The 20,267-nt window shown below is 37.5% G+C and overlaps 4 protein-coding genes across 6 annotated transcripts; 2 read left to right on the plus strand and 2 right to left on the minus strand.

Moving 5' to 3' along the window:
* Window positions 1-615: 615 nt before the first annotated feature.
* Window positions 616-3,494, plus strand: LOC147853353 (pentatricopeptide repeat-containing protein At3g09040, mitochondrial-like). Its single transcript, XM_087332987.1, has one exon. It carries the CDS (start codon window positions 859-861, stop codon window positions 3,196-3,198), a length of 2,340 nt encoding a protein of 779 aa, XP_087189113.1. The 5' UTR covers window positions 616-858; the 3' UTR covers window positions 3,199-3,494.
* Window positions 3,495-5,937: 2,443 nt separating this feature from the next.
* On the plus strand, window positions 5,938-10,432 carry LOC147853354 (pentatricopeptide repeat-containing protein At3g09040, mitochondrial-like). Of its 3 annotated transcripts, none has more exons than XM_087333406.1 (2): window positions 5,938-6,435; window positions 6,509-10,432. In XM_087333406.1, exon 2 carries the CDS (start codon window positions 6,600-6,602, stop codon window positions 8,697-8,699), a length of 2,100 nt encoding a protein of 699 aa, XP_087189532.1. In that variant the 5' UTR covers window positions 5,938-6,435; window positions 6,509-6,599; the 3' UTR covers window positions 8,700-10,432. The 3 variants fall into 3 exon arrangements, with proteins under 3 accessions (XP_087189532.1, XP_087189530.1, XP_087189531.1); XM_087333404.1 differs by having other exon boundaries at window positions 6,531-10,432; XM_087333405.1 differs by having other exon boundaries at window positions 6,539-10,432.
* A 624-nt stretch (window positions 10,433-11,056) lies between these two features.
* LOC147853355 (DnaJ/Hsp40 cysteine-rich domain superfamily protein) lies at window positions 11,057-13,846 on the minus strand. The gene is made up of 3 exons (XM_087333681.1): window positions 13,555-13,846; window positions 11,941-12,090; window positions 11,057-11,497 (listed from the first exon to the last, which is right to left on the minus strand). The coding sequence occupies exons 1-3, from the start codon at window positions 13,807-13,809 to the stop codon at window positions 11,411-11,413; spliced, it is 492 nt and encodes a 163-aa protein (XP_087189807.1). The 5' UTR covers window positions 13,810-13,846; the 3' UTR covers window positions 11,057-11,410.
* A 2,441-nt stretch (window positions 13,847-16,287) lies between these two features.
* On the minus strand, window positions 16,288-19,719 carry LOC147853356 (5'-methylthioadenosine/S-adenosylhomocysteine nucleosidase-like). The gene is made up of 8 exons (XM_087333439.1): window positions 19,614-19,719; window positions 19,159-19,222; window positions 18,434-18,525; window positions 18,194-18,300; window positions 17,318-17,392; window positions 17,157-17,231; window positions 16,978-17,070; window positions 16,288-16,865 (listed from the first exon to the last, which is right to left on the minus strand). The coding sequence occupies exons 1-8, from the start codon at window positions 19,702-19,704 to the stop codon at window positions 16,668-16,670; spliced, it is 795 nt and encodes a 264-aa protein (XP_087189565.1). The 5' UTR covers window positions 19,705-19,719; the 3' UTR covers window positions 16,288-16,667.
* Window positions 19,720-20,267: the final 548 nt, after the last annotated feature.

A 20,267-nucleotide genomic window follows, 5' to 3' on the forward strand; every position in this document is an offset into this window, starting at 1 on the left:
AATATAGAGACAGAGAGAAACAAGTTAGTGACAAAGTGACAGACATTTAAAAAATCATAATTGTATCTAACAATCGGCAACGGTTTGGTTTGAGAGGGTCAAAACCGAACCCTTTAAAATTTTAGAAACCTGAACCGAACCGATCCACGAAACCGTTAAACCGAACCATAAAAAATAAATCAAATTGTTAAGCCATTAAATTGGTAAAACTGCGGTTTCATGGTTCAGTTTCAGTTTTCAGCTTAGGTCAAAATTTAAAATTTAAAGATTTTCCTAAAATGTGAGAATAAGGTATGAAAATGAAAAGATTGTTTAAAAATAATTTGTTAAATTAAAAAACAAATCATTAAACCGTTAAAACCACGATTTTAAACTATCGAAACTGAACCGAACCGTTAAAAAAAACCCGAATCTGAACCGAACCGTTTACACCGTCAAGGCGCGGTTTCACGGATCGGTTTGGTTCGAACCGAACCGTTGCCGAATGTTAATTCCATCCTAAGTGGGAATTGTTAACACACAAATTACAGCCCACCATGAGATTCAATTCCGACAGTGTAATGGGTGAGATTCCTGTGGAGATTCAATATAGACAGAGAAACAGAGTCAGTGACAGAGTGATAGTCAAACATTCATGATTGCATCCTAAATGGGAATTGTTAAAACACAAACAGAACCCACCATGAGATCAGTAAGGCCAGCAAAGATTGAGAGAGATCTTCCTCCTTCACGTGAGGTAGAGAGAACATGGAAAAGAAGGTGTTTACCAAACAACAAAATGCTTGGAAACGAACGCAAAATGAATAATTTCTCACAATGGGCATCAAGGAGTCAAGAGATTTTTGAGAGCTTTCGGCGATGACAAAAAAACTCAAAATGGAGAGAAATAGAAAAGGTTTCTTTGCTCATGTCACACAGGATGATGATATAAGGGAGTCCATCATCATGGTGGCTTCAATAAAAGAATGCACAAAGAGAAAAGATTTGCATAAAGGCTCTAAAATACATGCCGATATAATCAAACTTGGATTGTTTGAAAAAGACATATATATCGGAACATCGATACTCAATATGTATGCCAAATGTGGGGCTCTAATGAAAGCTCAGGAAGTGTTCGATAAACTCCCATGTAGGAATCTGGTGGCTTGGAATGTATTACTTTCAGGGTATGCTGAACATGGATATGGACAAGAGGCCCTCTCGTGTGCAAAAATGATGAGAAATGATGGCTTCTCGCCCAATCAGGTTACGTTTCTTTGTATATTGAAAGCGTGTGGTAGCATAAGAGCGATCGACAAGGGCCGAGAAATACACTGTGAAATTATAAAGGAAGGGGTATTGTTGAAGGATGTCCTGATTGGTACTGCATTGATAGACATGTATGTGAAATGCGGCATGATCCAAAAGGCACAAGAAGTGTTCGATGAGCTTCCCTCTCGAAATGTTGTCTCATGGACGGCTTTGATAGGAGGCTATTCCCAACATGGGCATGGAGAGAATGCAATTAACCTTTTCGAACAAATGAAGCATGAGGGGCTTTCTCCGAATCCGGTCACGTTACTATGCATCTTGAAGGCATGTACCAGTATTGGAGCAGTGGACATGGGCGAAGACATACATCGAGAGATCGTAAATAAGGGAGATTTGCTTGATAAAAACTTGTTCATCGGCAATGCATTGGTGGATATGTACTCAAAGTGTGATGCAATCAAGAAAGCGCGAGAAGTGTTTGACATGCTTATAATAAGGGATACAGTGTCTTGGAATGCATTGATAGCAGGGTATGCCCAGAATGGACAGGATGAAGAAGCATTGAATGGTTTCCAGAACATGCAACAACAAGGTGTCTTACCTGACGGGGTTACTTTCGTTTTTACCTTAAAAGTATGTGGCAACATGGGTGACACAATAAGAGGCCAAGAAATGCACGCTGAGATAGCTGGAGAGGAGTCATTGAGAACCAATGCTATGGTTGGTAATGCATTGGTGGATATGTATGCTAAATGCAATGCACTTACGATGGCAACCAAAGTGTTTGATCAACTTCCTCGACGAAGCGTGATTTCATGGAATACTCTAATTGCTGCCTATGCCCAACATGGTGATGATCAGGAGGCACTACGCCTTTTCTTCCGAATGCAAGATGTGGGTCTCTCTCCAGATTCGATTACCTATGCTTGCATTTTGAAAGCTTGTGGGAACATGGGAGTGGCCGAGAAATGTGAAGAAATACATGCAAAAGTGGTGAGAGAAGGGATTATACAGAAGCATGTATTGGTTTCTAACTCTTTGGTAGATATGTATGCAAAAAGTGGTGCACTTCCAAAGGCTCAGGGTGTCTTCGATGAGATTCCAGTGCGAGATACGGTTTCTTGGACTCTCCTAATTGCGGGATATGCTGAGCATGGATGTGTAGAGGAAGCTTTACAATGTTTTGAAGAGATGCAGCATGAGGGTCTTATTCCGAATGCGATCACATTCATTTATATCGTAAAAGCATGCGGTGACTTTGGAATGTCTGGTAAAGGTCAGCTAATACATGATGAGATTGTTCAATGCGGTTTCTTGGAAAAGGATAGTGTACTTGGAACGGCATTGGTGAATATGTATTCCAAGTGTGGCTTACCAGAGAAAGCCCAAGATGTATTCAACAATCTTAAAGTTCGGAACATAGTCTCTTGGAATGCCATTATCTCCGGATATGCGCTGTGTGGAATGGAGCTAGTCGTTTTCAACACATTCAACAAAATGCTCGAACAAGGTATAAAGCCAACTAGTGCCACATTCACCATTCTTCTTAATACATGTAGTCACTTAGGGTTGTTAGAGAGGGGTCTAATGTATTTCGACACAATGAGCCTGGTCTCTAATATCACTCCATTTGTCGAACATTACACGTGCATTGTTGACCTCTTTGGACGAGCTGGCGATTTTGACAAGGCAATATTAGCTATTAAACATATGCCATTTTCTGCTGATATCACCGTATGGCATACTTTATTGGGTGCTTGTCAAAAATGGGGAAATGTGGAGATTGGTGTATTGGCCTTCGAGCATGCAATTCAACTAGATAGGAAAGACTCATCGGCTTATGTTGGCTTGAGCAATCTTTATGCAATTTCTTACATTCAAGACTATAATGTGAATGGGAGGAATTCAACATTGTGTATATCCTCTTGCATGGAAGAAGTTGCATAACAATTACTCTTTGCATGCGCTCTATTTAACCTTTCTAATCTTATCTGTATACAACGTACAAAATAACTTACAAGTGGGAATTCCATTGAGATCGAACACTTTGTTAGTTGCTCAAAGTCTCCAAGGGGATAAAACAAACATGATATTACGTGCAAAGCACAATGTATGCACAATCCCTACTTTGTTAACATTCGAAACAATAAGAAAGGTCACATTCAAGAAGTGGTTTGTGTTTGCTTTGATGAATTCATATTTCATTTGATCCCATTAAATAGATTTATGCCCTTTTCTATGTTGTTCCTTTAAATAACTCCAATTTAAAATACACCTTAGCTTGCACATGTATCTATCCCCGTCCAGGTTCTCAAAACCATTTAGAGGTATTGCTAAAAGCCTTGCCATTTTCTTTGTTGTTATGGATCTTGGAATTTTATTACGCAACATGTCCATTCTAGGGAAACTTTGACCAACTATATGAAGTACATAATGCTCAATGAAATCTCCACCAAAATATCATAATGATTGGCATAGACTAATTTTGTCGCTTTGACAATTATGGATATGTGTGTAATAGTACACAGTGTAAGAAAACAGGATAACACTTAAGTTGCTACCATAAGAACTTTGTAATGGATTTTTTCGTAAAGATCAAGAAATCTCCAAACTGCTCAAAATCAATAATGATAAGATTCTTCAACACAAATTGATATACTATAATCTAACCCTAATCATACCAAAGTTGACTTATCCTTTGTCTTAAAGGTGAAAGAACATTTCAAAGATGATTCATGTTGAGATCCATACACCATTGCATGCATTCTTATCTCATAATTATTTTTGTCTTTTGACATTGTGTGCTGCCTTTATTTAAGAAGGATCATCTAGACAACTTGTAAACCAACATGACAGAACTATGCACACAATTGATAAATGTTTGGCATTTCATTAACGTTTTTTCGCGTTCAATAGCAAAGAAAAATAAAGGGACAAAAGACTTATAGTTAGAACCTTAATGAAATGTAATATACAAATAAATGCAAACAATGACATTGCATGACAAAACACAACACAATGGAGTCACGTTTATACATCAACTTCAAGTGGCACACTGGGTGCAAAAAATGGTAAGTTAAGTTTAACTAGGTTGGTATGAAGGAGTAATGTGAATGTGGTGGGCAACTATTGCAATATCTTCAAGATGTCGGTGAAAGTAAAGTAGGACAAGTACTAGGTGTGTCATAATACGATTCGATACTAAACTAATGAAGATTGATTCGATTAATACTCCACCTTGTGGATCCTCTCCCGAAATCGAAATGACATATGAGGTCATATAATTGGAATGTTCTTCGATGCTTTTTGTTACGGGCATGACCATATAATATCCCGTGGTAAGAATTTACCGTAGTATTCTATACACGTGGATAAGTGTGAGGGTTAAACGAGAGTGTAAAGAAGGGGAGGATTACTTTTAATCCTCGGGATTGAGACAACCCATTAGGTCAAGTGTGAACTTGCCTGGGGGCCTTGGGTATCGCTATAAATAAGAGGCCTAGCTACCCTCATTTGATCATCTTTTGACTACATCGAGACTCTGCTCGTGTGGTGGGTCAACTCTTGTAGCGAGCGCGCCAGCACCAGGTACGACTCGACGCCACGGCGGTGGTATGGGACGCCGATCGAGGCTCGAGTCCGTCTCGATCCCTTCGCTCGGGGGTGGTCGGGTGGATCGGCACCCTTCTTTCTCTTTTTCCTTTCTATCTTTCATTTCTTTATCCTTATCTTAACCTTACTTTAGTACCGAGATCTATAATATTTGGTATCAGATTTTTGTACTAATGTTTCTTTGTTTTTCATTTGTCTTTTGATTGATGCTGATCGATCGTTGTGCGGTTGGCCTTGATCCAGACAACGATCAACAAAGAACTTCGGTAACTCTTTCAATAATTTTTCTTTCTATTCTCTCTTCTCCCATCTAATCATGTGTAAAGTAATCCTCCCCTTCTTTACACTCTCGTTTAACCCTCACACTTATCCACGTGTATAGAATACTACGGTAAATTCTTACCACGGGATATTATATGGTCATGCCCGTAACACTTTTGTAGTTTTTTCATATCGTTCCCTGGATAGAGCTTATCAGGCAAGTAAGACTTGCTGTATGGAGTCAATAACATGACATGACATTGATCACGAAGTAAATCATGATGAGGCGGGTGTCTATATCGTGAGAAGGCATTTAGATAAAGTTCCCCATTCACCCCTGCCAATTTGAATCCAATCAATTTTAGTATGCGTTATCAATGTGGACGAGTACATGTAAGAAAAATCAATTTGAAGTTGGAAAGGAGGACAAGGACGAGGATCGACAATGGTGGTGATGATGTAGCGATTGGTGGAGTCTTCTAGTTATGTGTATGGGATTGCATACTAATACTTTCCTCATCCAGACATAGCTTCACAAACAGTAATATAGTTGTGTTTTCTATGTGTGTGGGTGTGTGTTCAATCAAGTCTCTAGCTAGTTATGTGTCTGGGGGGATTGCATACTGATTCTTGCCTCATCAAAACATAGCTTCACAAATAGTAATATAGTTGTGTTTCAGTATTATACTTTTGTCTTTCTCTGTCTGTGGGTGGGGGTGTTGTGTTCAATCAAAGTCTCCAATTATTTCATCTGGGATTGCATACTGATTCATTCCTCATCAAAATATAGCTACACAACAGTGATCTATAGTGATCTAGCTCTGTTTCTATGTGTGTGGGTGTGTTCAATCAAAGTCTCTACCTATGTGTGTAGGATTGCATACCAATTCTTTCCTCACCAGATCATAGCTTCACAACAGTGCTATAGCTCTGTTTCTGTGTGTGTATGTGTTCAATCACTTCTCTAGTTATGTGTATGGGATTGCATACTAATCATTTCCTCATCAGAGCATAGCTTCACAACGGTGAATTGCTCTGTTTCTGTTTGTGTGTGTGTTTGTATGCCGGTTGAAACATTTGTCTTTTTTGAAGGATTTCTTTTGGTCGGTACCAAAAAGGATTTCCAGTAGGATCTCCTCCCCCGCAGAGAGAAAAGCCCTTGTTCTGATGTGTACAAAACTGCGGCTTTCCAACTGAATATTGCCCACCTTATGAACTCTAATGGCTGTGCTTCATTGTTATGTCTCCACAGAGACCTTTATCACACAGGGAATGACTTCAGACGAGAAGCACAATGGGGTCCACTGCAAGGTAAGCAATTTATCCCTCATTCTAGCTCGTTTTTGGCCTTTACCATTAATATTGTGTGTCACTTTCATGAAAGAATATTTGTTTTCCTCTCATAGAAAATCAGGGATGACAACCCTTCTGAGATTGAAGGAGTGAGGATTAGAAGAGATATTGAAGTAAAAGGTATGGGGGTCAAATGCTCTATGACGATACTTCCTGATGGCGAAGAACCCATTAAGGTTCAGAAAGGAGCAGGATTGATTAGTTGCAAAGACAGAGCCAACGGACCTTCGGACTTTGTGGCATTACTAAAGCTTTGCGCGAAGAAAAATGATCTTCAGAAAGGAAGCCAAATACATGCTCATATCCTCAAGGATGGCTTGATGTTTCTGCAAAACAATGTTTATGTGGGCAGTGCTTTAGTTAACATGTATGCCAAATGTGGAGAGTTAGCCAAAGCACAAGAAGTATTTGATGAGCTTCCGGTGCGAAATGTTGTCACTTGGAGTGCATTAATCACTGGATATACCCAACATGGGCATGGTGAGAAAGCTCTCATTTGTTTCGAAGAGATGAGACGAGATGGAATAATGCCAAATGTGGTCACCTTTCTTTGTATCTTGAAAGCATGTGCTAGCATAAGAGCACTTGGAAAGGGTCAAGCTATACATGCTGAGATTGTGAAGGAGGGCCTTCTTGAAGGTAACATATCGATCGGTAATGTGCTGGTAGATATGTATGCTAAATGTGGTGAACTGGAAAAATCAGAGGAAGTATTTGATAGCCTTCCATATAGGGACATAGTATCTTGGAACACATTGCTCACTGGATATACCCATCATGGTCATTGTAGAAAAGCTTTGCATTGTTATGAGAGAATGCAACAAGAGGGCCTATCTCCAGACGCAATTACTTATGTTTGCATCTTAGGAGCCTGTGGAAGCATGGGATCAAGAAAAAAAGGAGAGGCAATACATGCAAAGATTCTTAAGGAAAATTTGTTAGCTCAAAATGTTTTGGTTGGGAATGCATTGGTAGACATGTATTCTAAATGTGGTGCACATAGAAAAGCGCAAGAAGTGTTTGATGGGATTCCTGTTAGGAATGTGGTCACTTGGAATGCACTAATTACAGGTCATGTCCAACATGGGCATGCCAAGGAAGCATTGTATTGTTTTGAGCACATGCAATTAGAAGGGATTTCACCAAATCCAGTCACATTTCTGAACATCGTAAAAGCTTGTGGTAATGTAGGGGCAGTTGATAAGGGCCAAGAAATACATCACGAGATTGTGAGGCAGGATTTGCTGGGAGAAGATAATTCTCTTGGCACAGCTTTGATGGATATGTATGCCAAATGTGGGGCACTAACAAAAGCACATGAAGTTTTTGATGAGCTTCCAACTCAGGATGTTGTTTCATGGAGTGTGTTAATTGCAGGATACAATCAGCATGGATGTGGTGAAGAAGCATTGACATGTTTTGAACACATGCAACATAAAGGTGTCTCTCCAAATGCAGTGACCTTTATTTCGGTCTTACAAGCATGTGGCAGTGTAGGAGCAACTAATGAGGGTCGTAAAATACATGCTAAGATTCTGAAGGATGAATTTCTCAAAACTGATATTTTGGTTGGCACTGCATTGGTGGATATGTATTTCAAATGTGGTTTCCTTGACAGAGCACAAGAAATATTTAATAAACTTCAAGATAGGACTGTAGCATGTTGGAATGTATTAATCGCAGGCTATGGTCAACTTGGAATGCATGATATTGTTTTTTATTCATTTGAAAACATGATACGAGAGGGTACCATGCCAGATTTCATCACATTAACCATCATGCTTAATGCATGCAGTCATTCAGGACTAGTAGATAAGGGTCAAATGTACTTTGAGAGCATAATCATGAATCATGGTATTGTTCTGAGTTTGGAACACTACACATGCATGATTGATCTGTTCTGCCGGGCAGGTCAATTTGACAAGGCTATAGTAATGATCAAGGAGATGCCATTTTGTGCCGATGTTGCAGTGTGGCATGCAATGTTAGGTTCTTGCCAACAACAGGGAAATGTTGAGTTTGGAAAACTAGCGTTTGAATCTGCCCTTAAGCTGGGGGAAAAGGATGTCGCGGCATATATCTGTATGAGCAATATTTATGCAGCTGCTGGCATTCAAGAGGATGTTAATAAGCTCGAAAGAGTGAGAAAGGATGCCTCAGTGAATTCTGGATCTTGTTTGTTTCAACCCCTGAGCACCATATTCAAGACATATGATGAATAAACCACAACATTCTCTATGAAACAAATATTAAGCAGAAAACTGAGCTATAGACAATTAATACATATCGTGCAATCAGAAAGCCGTTGATTTGTATGCATGATATAGTAATGCTGAAAGTCTGCCAGGAAAGGTTCTCATTATGATAGACCTAATTGACCTAGGTTGAAGACTATATACCAGTGACAGAATGTGCCAATATCTGCCACATCAGGAGGCCCAAGTTTCCAATGTGACAGTATCCACCAGGTGAGCAATCATCATTCACCACCCCATCTAAATGCTGACATACGTAACATACCTTAACCAAACATCGAGGAGCCCTTAAGAACTTCACCAATTTTTCTTTCTATGTAAATGGTCAATTGAAGCATATATTGAATGTTAACAAACAATCGAAGCATATGTCAAGACATTCTTGTCGTGTACAAGAAAATACATTTAAATAAGAAGAGATGAAAATAGAGAGAATGCTTTATTTATCAGAATAAAAGTTGAGAACTTCATTGAGTGCAAGATGTTTTATGCCGTTGAATTTGAAAAAGATGATAGTACAAGAAGATTAGTACGAGGAACTCCAGTTGGATTTATAGTCCATGTGTTGTCAACATTCATGTGTTTGCAGACTTTCATCAATGTCTTCGAATATCTACTGTCTTCAGACCTTTTACACAAGATTGCTCCCTAGACGATGTCCAAGGGTGAAGAATAAAAAACACTTGCCTTTTGCTTGTCTCTACCAAGGGCCACCCATATGTCACATTTTGCGCATATTTAACATAAGATTTCAAGATGCAAATCCTTGATCATTTCTCCTCTCATCTTTGAGCATAAGCTATGGACTTCTTGACCACCTGCTTTTGTTGAAGTGGATGTATGCTTTTCATGATATTTATAACATTTGTGTCTCATGTTGGAAAACTTCTGTTTTACAATGCAAGTTTGCTTGCTTGGTTTTGGAATATGTTGCCAATAAAATTGGTACATGAGGTGCTGTTTAGAACATCATGAGATAGATCAGTTCCTACTACCATTGGTTTGCTGAGAAGCGTGAGAACCTCACTGTAGTATGACATGATTGGGTTAACCTATGGTGTTCCAGTTGTGCCATGTCAAGAACTAGATATTGTATGTGAACCCGATCTTGATAGGATAAATCAAAACGGCATTTGTTGATGGCAAGCTTGGAACTAGCTTGGTTAATTTCTAAAGCACGTGGTGCAATTTGGTCAGTTGCTGCGAAGGAAACAGACCAAGTGGTCAATTCGCAAATATTGATTGGTTGTGGGAAAAGGAAGATCAACATAACTTGGTTGGGTCAATATATAGAGTTCTGGTTGCTGTGCCATGCCAAAAACTTGCATGTATGGCTGCCCTCGATCGTAATAAGAAAAATCAAAGTGTATATTGTTCTGGTTGCTGTGCCAAGTCAAAAACTTTGCATGCATGACTGCTGATTTTAATAAGACCAATGGAACTTGGTCAGGTATATGCATATGGCTCTGGTTGCTGTGCCATGCCAAAGACTTGCATGTATGTGTGCACATGATCTTAATATGGCAAATCACTGTTAGGTTGACTGTACTGACCTGTGTCTTCAGAAGCATCTGGCACAAATCGATTGGTTGTAAAGAATCGGTGCAAACGGTCATGTGGTGGCAAACATTGATTGTCTGTGGGGAAAGTCAGACTGCGGGGTAAAACGTCTTCAAAATCATGGGGCATACATTTCATTGGTTGAGGAGAAGTTTGCAAGAGTTTTTTGCTACTTAATGTATATGTAACACTGGTTCGTAAAAACATACTTTCTTTAGTCAGCAACAATCAGGTAACATACAATTTACAAAAACCTTAATGTATATGCAACACTGGTTCGTAAAAACATACTTTCTTTAGTCAGCAACAATCAGGTAACATACAATTTACAGGTTTTTGTTCGGGATATAATCATGTCAGAAAAAATTTGTACCTTGGGACGTGCTCTTAAATTGAGAGACAGGATTTGAACATAAGACCACTACGTGCCAAAAATAATCAATAGATACAAAAATAATATTTTGATGATAGGCATGTTGGCAGACATTTTATAATATTTAGTTTAACATGATGAATCTTGCATTAGTTGACACCAATAACAACACAATTACTAAAGAGAAACCATGCGCTTTTGCTAATTTTTTAAAGAAAAACAAGAAAGAACGTCCCTGGGGGTCACTGATTAACAAGAAAAGCCAAGCTTAACCATGGGCATTTAAAGTTTAGGTCATTGTTCAAAAAACAAAACTTCAAACTGGACTACACAAAAAACTGTTATTTTGGTGGTTTGTAATATGATCAAATCCTTCTTTCTAAACATCTGCTTCTTTACATGAATCATCTTATTAAAATTTCTATCAGATAAGTGCCAAATATAACGGCTATTTTCAATAAAAAGGGATGACAGATCATCCTTACTGCTGATACTATGAGTTGATAAAACTGTGGACACTTGGCACCCAAAAATGGGCTCCATATGCGAATAATACAATTAAAATGATATAATTACAGACAAGTGTCATGGATCAAATCAAAAGAAAATCCATACTAACACATCATGTTAGACTTCACGAATGATGTATATTGTGTTTGCATCTCTTCCTACAGTGCAACTTGAGAGCCCAGTAGTGTTGCGCAGAAAATGATATATGAAGGGATGTAAGAATAATAATTTATTTTTAACTGCCTTTATTATTAGAGGATGGATTACATAACCACTTTGCAATATAGCCAGTGCCTTTGCAGTCTTTACAATGTACAATCCCCTGTATTAGTGGAAAGAAATGCTGTTATTTTCAAGGAATGGAAAAACTCCAAAATATCCGAGTTTTTCTTCATTTCTTCCCCAAATGTCTGCAAGTTTTAGTTATTCCCGGAAAATAACCTTGGTCAACCTATCTCAAGTAATCGTATTGCTGTTTCAGAAATGATACCATCAATTCAGGGGATTGGTCAACCCATTTTAAGTAATCTTATTGCTGTTTCAGAAATGATACCATCAATTCAGCCAATTCTTCGAAATAACATCTGCTATTTGACCAAGGTTATATGGGCCAATTCATTCCCTTTGTTTCTCTTGCAAGAGTTGACCACGGATATTTTGGGAAATGGCAAAAACATGGGAACATTGGGGGGCATAAAGAAGAATTCAGGGTCTTCCTCAATTTGTCAATTATCAATACCAATACAAAAGATGTTCAGAGAATACCTGTCCAAGACATATTAGGCACTTGGTATTTCTTGATGGTACTTGACAAAGCATGTTGTCACCGAGTATGAAAAACCCTGTGCCGCGGCACCATTGACACTCTGTGCTTCCTTCTGAGTTGCATGACACACACACAACTGGACGAGGTTGCTGTATGCAAAGTAAAATATCATAAACATCAGATTAACAGAGATCCACGTGTAACCAGTATTGTTGAAATAATGGAAGATAATAAGGAACTAAACTTAATGATGAAGGGTGTTGAAAATGTGTATAAACAAGACAGTCAAACCATGCAGGGGAGAAGGAATATGAGGCAAAATAATGAACCAAATGCCTAAATTAATATGGATTACATGAAGGTTATCACCAACATCTGACGATATCTTATGGATGAGCTTATCTGAATCAACTCACCATTGCAACCAGATACATCGTATTAACCACTTTCACTGTTCAAACTTCCATCTGAACTACTTATACTCTGGTGGGAGCAATTATCATGGCTCTAATGAGTCTAATGAGGTAGCTGTGAGAAATTCTATAGCATAATTAGGATGCAAGAATGGAAAGAATAGTCACCATTCATCAAGGGTTGACAATATAAAAGTATAAAATCAGCACTTTCTATGATTTTCCATGAATTCAAGAAGTATATAAATCATGTCATTCTATAAATTTTCATGACTTCAGGGAGCATTGAGTAACATCTTTCCTCTATAACACTCAAAACTAAGGCTAAATACCAAGAATAAATTGAACGAAGACAGGCTTTTTCGTTCACTTTGAACCTTCTCTTGAGCAGCACAAACAAAGCAATGATCAGAAGAATATACTGTCTCTTAATTTAAGTCCTGAAATACAATCTGTCCATGTAAAAAACATAACAGAAAGCAAAGTTCTTTCTTCTTAATTGCAGATCTTCTATGACAATGGATTGATAAAAGTGAGAAGCTTGAATTATAATTCATGATTCTGATCATTTTTCATGAATTCAAGAAATAGATGAGAATTGCTCCTGTGAAGCTTTGGAATGTAAACAGAATTTTGGTGAAAACATTATTACGCTCTCCCAATCAAATTTCACACAATCTCTCAAGAATTTCTTCATCATCCTCTTTTAAATAATCAAAATGGCAACTCGAAGAACATAACACAAAAGAAGCCCACATCTATTTGTTAAATTCTGATCTCTTGGTCTCCTCGAGAAATAAGAATTGACAAGGCAGAAGCAGAAGCAACGCATGGGCATCGAAACCATGAGAATCAGAAAGAAAGCAGAGAAAGAAAAACGGAACAAAAGAAAGAGCAGGTCAAAGAAAGACATCACCAAAGAAAACCTTTTGTTACATCACCAAAGAAAGCATTTTGCTGTTCATTGCTGACCTTCTTTGGCTAAAGAAACCAAAGAATCACAAGCGCAGGCGGCATATGTGGATTGGAGCACTGAAAGCCACAAAGACAGAAACCAAAAACGGAAAGAAATACAGAAAGAGAATCCAAACGATGGATGAAGGAAGGAAAGAAATTCAGAACAAAGAAATGGAAGGAAGAACGAAAGCCAGACGGAAGGGAAAAGAGACAGAGACAGAGAGGCGGGGGAGAGTAGTGTACCTTTGATATAAGCCAAGCTTTCTCCATCCGTGCGGTGAAGTCATTGACGCCGCTGTCAGAAGGATCAACGACAAGGGCTCTAACCCTAGCACAGGGTTGTCTTCTTCTGAGGGAGGGGGAGCCGAGGTGGAGGAGACGAGATGGAGATCCGAAGGCGAAGAAAGCTCCGTCGCAGAGCAACGCAGAAGAAGCAGAAGAAGAAGAAGAAGAAGAAGAAGTAGAAGCAGATGGAACAGGGGACATTGAAGCTACCATGGATTCTCTCTCTAAATCACTCTTATGAGCATATCAATTCTCTCTCTCTCTCTCAGAGATATACATATGTACATACATATATAGACAAATAAATAAATAAATAGATAGATAGATAAATAATTAAATAATTAAATAGACAAATAAATAAATAAATAGATAATTAAATCAATATGTAGATACCTAAACTTAATAAATAAATAGATAATTAAATAAATATGTATATACCTCAATTTAATAAATAAATAGATAATTAAATAAATATGTAGATAGATAAATTTAATTAAATAAATATGTATGTAGATAGATAAATTTAATTAAATATGTAAATAGATAAATAAATATGTATGTAGATAGATAAATAAGTAAATATGTAAATAAATAAGGTATATATAAAAATAAATATATAGAGAATAAATAAATAAACAAATATATGTAGATAAAATAAACAGATAGATACAAATAAATGAATAAATAAATATACATATAAAATATAAATATTTATATCTATATATAAATAGATAATATATATATATATATATAAATAGATAGATAGATAGATGTAAAAAGATAGAGAAAATCTTTAGATAATATATATTTATCCAGTAAGTAAGAAATAAGTTTTGTTTGTTACTATGAGAATATGGTTTATAAACACACACATATATATATATAGAGAGAGAGAGATGATATTTTGGTCATCTTGTCACCCGCCCAACTGTTTTTTATCACCCACTTGTCTAACCTAATCGGCTTCTCTCGTAGATTGCTCACTTGTCGATGAATGGGTTCTCATATATTGCATTCCAAGTTCAAAAACACTTGCAATCAGTAGAAAACACATCAGGCATCATTGGAAATTTTAGAAAAAAAACTATGAAATTTTTTCATGTTTGTGCATATGAGGACTAGAAGCATGTTTCGACATCCTCCTCGAAACTACTGATTCGATATTCTATTTGTGGCGGTGTGCGTACGGTCTTCATACGATCTAATGCTCATACCATTTATCTTTGCTCTCACATTAATATAACCATTTGTCATTGAAGCAAGCGATGCTTTTTTCGATTGTTCATGAGGTGGATTACATCCAACATATGCTTTTTCGAAGAACGCACAAACATTGAATCGTGCAATCAAGTCATTTGCCGACTACCATTTCCCTCCGCAATGTGTAGTTCTATATAATTTTGGATCTCTTGTGCATGATTGGGAAGAGAGGCATATCACATGGAAAGCATCTTAATGACCCTCACTTTCAATACTTAGACCCAACCACATTTAGGCATAAGCATTTCTTCGGGCATTTCCCAATCTTTATATTTTCTTCTATCGGTATTCTCAGGAATCATTAAAATTCTTGAAAATCAAATGATGACATTCCAGACAAAGATATCTCTTGAAAAGGAATGATGGATGAAATATGTTGATGATGCCCATTTAGGCTCAACATGAAGAATGAGGAACAAACCAAAAAATCTCACAATCATAGACACATGAAGATATACATGCACACACGCGTGTGTGTATATGTTTATAGATAGATAGATCCCTGAATTTATTAGAGAATTGAGAATTGACAACTATCCTGCATCTTAGCAAAGTTTCAATCTCCTATGCAATAAATCAGGTTGTCTCTGTTTTGCATTATCTCGTAACCACTCTACTTTATTATTGTTGCAATTTCACTTATGGGAATAATTGCAAACCTCCTCAATTTCTTGGATGTGCACATTTCAACAATTTTGTAATGCTACTTGGATGTAAAGTCAAATCTATGAAAAATGTACCAATGAGCCAAGAAAAGCATTAACTTAATGATGTGGATTCACAAAGCTATGTCTGAAGAACTCAAACTTTCTTAATATTGAGTATTTAGATAATTATAAGATGGGACTTGCAAGTCCCATCCTCATCATCAGTTGAAGCTTTAACCTCACATGACATGATCCATCAATTAACACAAGTTACAACACCAACATAGGCGCAATGAATAAATCAGATGTACCCTAGTTAATACTTTGTTCTTTCTTGATCTATAAGGGAATCAAATAGGCATGGGTTCGAGATTATTGGATTGTTATTTTTCTTGTTGGGGGGCCAAAATTGCATCTCATGATGTTAAGACTTCTCATTGAGCCAATAAACATACTCTTCAATTTGTTTGTAGGCCCATTAAGTAAAAATAAATACATAGCATGAATATATACGATCACCTTCTACACACTATCACACTTCACACATAAATACACGAATTTGTCTCTTAAATCTGAAGACTTTTGTACATCCCCTTTCATGTAAGTTGACACAATTCTAGGACATAAAAATTAGAACATTAGGACAATCTAACAGACCTATTGGATTTAACATAAAAACATACTCTTCTAAGGAGTTATGTTTTCCAAGAAAGTGACAAATTTTAACATACATGTACATCCTTGTGTTTCTTTCTTTCTTCTTCTAGAGAGCAGCAACACTATAAACATCATAAACTAGGCATCTCCATTATCCATATATACTATTTTTCTATTTTTGTTTATGAAGACCATCCTGGTCAGAGTGTAATCTAATCCCCAGTTTAAGGTAACCAACGAACCATCTGCTGTTGGCCAGCCCATCTCCATCCGCCACATCTTGCTTTGTTTTATATATATACATATTGAACAAATCTATATCTCGATCACTTTGTTATGGATACAAGTTCAACCAAATTATATGCGGCGGTTGTGTTTACTCGTTGCAAAACTATTCTACTCCAGGGACAGAGATCTAGATTAACGTGATCATTCCGGCTCAATATCATCTGCTGACATCCATATTCCAAGATACATACATGGACCCATCGACATGTGCTGCGATATTTAGAGATCACTGACCCGCTTCCCTTTAATGAAGTCCACGATTTGTTGCGATGTCCTAAGCAACACGAGAGATGAAAGCGAGAGATTCTCCAGGAACTCTTCTGCAGTGGGTCTTTCTCCGTCCACAATGTCAGAGACCACCTTTACAACTATCGCCGGTATCGAAAAAAGAGAAGCAACATATAGCACAGAAGCGCCCTGAATCCAGGATGTTAATTCATTACTTTCCATGCAACCCACGATGCTATGTTTAGTTGTTCCATTACATTCCATGGATCTACTGAAATCATTAACTTTGAATTCTACCCACCTCCATGTCCTTGACAGAAGCATCATTTGCCTTTATCATTTCTTCATCCTGAGGTGTCATATCTAGGGAGTTCCCTGTTGATAATTTGCCTTCCTGTGAATCAAGTCATTAAATTTTAAATTTACAGACTCCTCTTGAAAGCAAACGTTATAGAGAAATCAGTGGCGAAAGAAAAGAACCTTAAATTGCAAATGTCTAACCAAATTTGGAGTGGGCGTAGCTGTTTTGGCACCGATACCATAATTGTCAAATATCTGCATAAACATTTCCTCCATTGAGCAAAACTTCTTGCAGAATGGATAAAAAAGGAAATCATAAATACACTCCTGCTCTAGCACACCGGTATAGGTATTCGACGATCATGGTTTGCAACCTTTGTTGCCACAACAACATCCCCTAACTTTGCACCTTTGGACTGGCCAACACAGAGAAAGAGGACATATTAGTGGAATACACATTTATGAACAGAGTTGTCTCTCAACAGAAATAACTGTTAATTTTGGTGCTTCTCCCAATACACAGAAGCACCAACATCTCTTCACTTTCTTTTAAATATCCAGATTCTCAACTGTCAAGCGAAGTAAACTTTTTGTTTCAAACAAGTGACACTCTTCATTTACGTTTGCTGCCCTTCTGATATTGCCTGATCTGGCTTTGCTATTCTCAGTTATCCCTTCTCTCTAATGAACAGCTCTTATAGATTCTTTAGAGAGATTTGTCCAATCGACCTATTTATCCTTCTGTTCAAGCTCTATAGCAATACAATCAGGTTCTTTCTCTGTGATCTAAATTTGATCATCTTGCCTGACTCTGGATAGCAAACTGAGTTCGTGCAGACGACAAGCCAATATGATAAGGTACATGCACAAGTGCAAATATGCAGTGCATGATTACAGAAGATAGTAACACCACAGAACAAGTATTTCTTCTAGCCTCTGGGCTTCAGGACTGGGAGGGAATAGAATAACATAGGATCTAATAAATATGTCTGTTACATGCCAGTTTCATTCAAATGTCAAGACCCAATCTGCAAGATCAATTGGGGGGGGGAGACAACTTCAGATAATCTAGTCAAATTACTTCGGCGAAGTTTTTGCATTTAGCTATTATACACATGATACCTTGTCATGCAATTTCAACATAACCATCTCTTCCAAGTACAAAACACAAACAAAAATTGCAATATACTATATATACATGTCAGGTTAATCCATACCTTAAAGCCACCCGCAGTGCCAATATCAATTACAAGGTCAGGATGTAAAGCTTGTATAGAAGCATATGTAATCAATGCAGCAGGTACAGTCCCTACATTGTCAACTCCTAGAAAAATAAAGCAACGGAATGACATATGGCTGACAAATTTTACCCCAAAGGAATCATATTTGATCTCTTATTCCATTCCATAATAAGCCTAAGAACAGAGTTCACATGTGATGTGATTCCGAAAACTCACCAAAAATCAAGCATTTTCCTGGCACAACCACATTAATATTCAAGCCTTTGTAATACCCATGGTACCTAATCCAAGGAACTCCTTCAGGAAATCTGTGAAATATTAAAAATATAATGTCTCACATAAAAAAATATTTGAACCTCCCTCCCTCCAACATTTGAAAGTGAAACTATATGAAAAAAATACATCTCATATGTTGTTTCTGATGGAAACTATACAAAAGAAAGAACTACGTGGCCGATATATTCCATGAAACATAATGATACGGCGTGCAAAGAAGCTAAGACTTTTGTACTATATGTTAACAATACTGTACTTTTTCTACCCTACCCTCCTCCTTTTTTATGTATAAGGGCATCTCGTTTAACCATATAGAGTGGGTCCAAGATCATCAAGTATTAGGTCCCGATTTTATTGAATTGTCATGACATATCTTGGACCAAGTATAATATCTACTGCTACATCAATATGCAGGTGAGGACCTATTTTCTCATTGAAAAAGGGAGACACCGGATCTCATTGGTACACCCCTCTTTGACTTTAACAATACCAAGTTAAAATGATATGCCCTTAGTTAAAGACAGCATCTTTAATGTGGTTAGTTTCTGAGACCATCAAAATTCATTGGATGTTACATGCAAAAACAACTGAAAACATGGTTAATGTTATTCTCTGTTATAGCTTCCATTATTAAAACCAACCTCTCAAGTGAATTAGAAGCTTACAAGGATCCATCATCCCGCTGTAGTCGAAGCGATTCTACCAGAGGAATAGCTTCAGACTGGATAGCTGGATTAGCAGTAAAGAGCCATGGGTGAGTGACAAAAGAATCGCTTTGAATACACGCATGAAAGATACCGTGACAATGGTATCATCCACACCAGTTGCAAGCCAGACTATAGGACGAGTCTTGCTCTCTCTTTATGAATTACAAGAAGAAATGACCACGTTACAGATGAAATGCCTATTTTTCTACAGGATTAACAAAGGATCGCATTACAAAGGAATAAAGATCATTCTAAATACATGTCCCTTCCTCTCTCAAGAGCAAGATTAAAAGCACCACATATAAAGGATAAAGATCAGTAGAAATACTTTTATCTCTGTTTCTGTTTCTCACTCAAGAACTGGAATATCCAAAGGAGGACCAAATCAAAACGAAGACCACAGAAAGACATACCGACGACAAAAACTATTGTGGATAGAGGCTTGAGGTCCATTTCAGGGATTAATTCTTCTGGGAACGGGGAGGAGGTGGCAGGAGGAGCCATGGAAACGATAAAACTCTGCAAAAACAGAAAAATTGAAGCGACTGTAATTGAATCGAGAAAATAAAAAGTAGCTATGACCTGAGAATTTAATTCAGGGGCGAATATGGTAAAAGCACGAGAAAAAAAACCAAAAGAAAAAAAACCTAAGCGAGCTCCAGGACGAAACAGTTGGAGGTATGGAGGATCGGAAGGATCGCTAGGGTTTCCTGTCTCAGCACAGCAGGGCCATGGCCATGGCCATCGCCAAGCAGAAGCAGAAGCAGAAGCAGAAGAAGCGTATGGAAGAAGCTTCCCTTTCTAGAGAGAGAGAATAGACCCAATTAATAATTAGCCATTAACAATTAACCTGTAATTAATCATGGATCATTAAGCATCCCTTAATCATGGATCATTAAGTATCCCTTAATCATGGATCATTAAGTATCCCTTAATCATGGATCATTAAGCATCCCCTAATCATGGATCATTAAGCATCACCTAATCATAGATCATTAAGCATCCCTTAATCATGGATCATTAAGTATCCCTAAATCATGGATCATTAAGCATCCCCTAATCACGGA

Source organism: Azolla caroliniana, unplaced genomic scaffold (assembly GCF_043228905.1).
Source record: "Azolla caroliniana isolate FFs.n. ecotype wild unplaced genomic scaffold, voAzoCaro1.0.p SCAF_17, whole genome shotgun sequence".
In the NCBI taxonomy this organism is placed as follows: domain Eukaryota; kingdom Viridiplantae; phylum Streptophyta; class Polypodiopsida; order Salviniales; family Salviniaceae; genus Azolla; species Azolla caroliniana.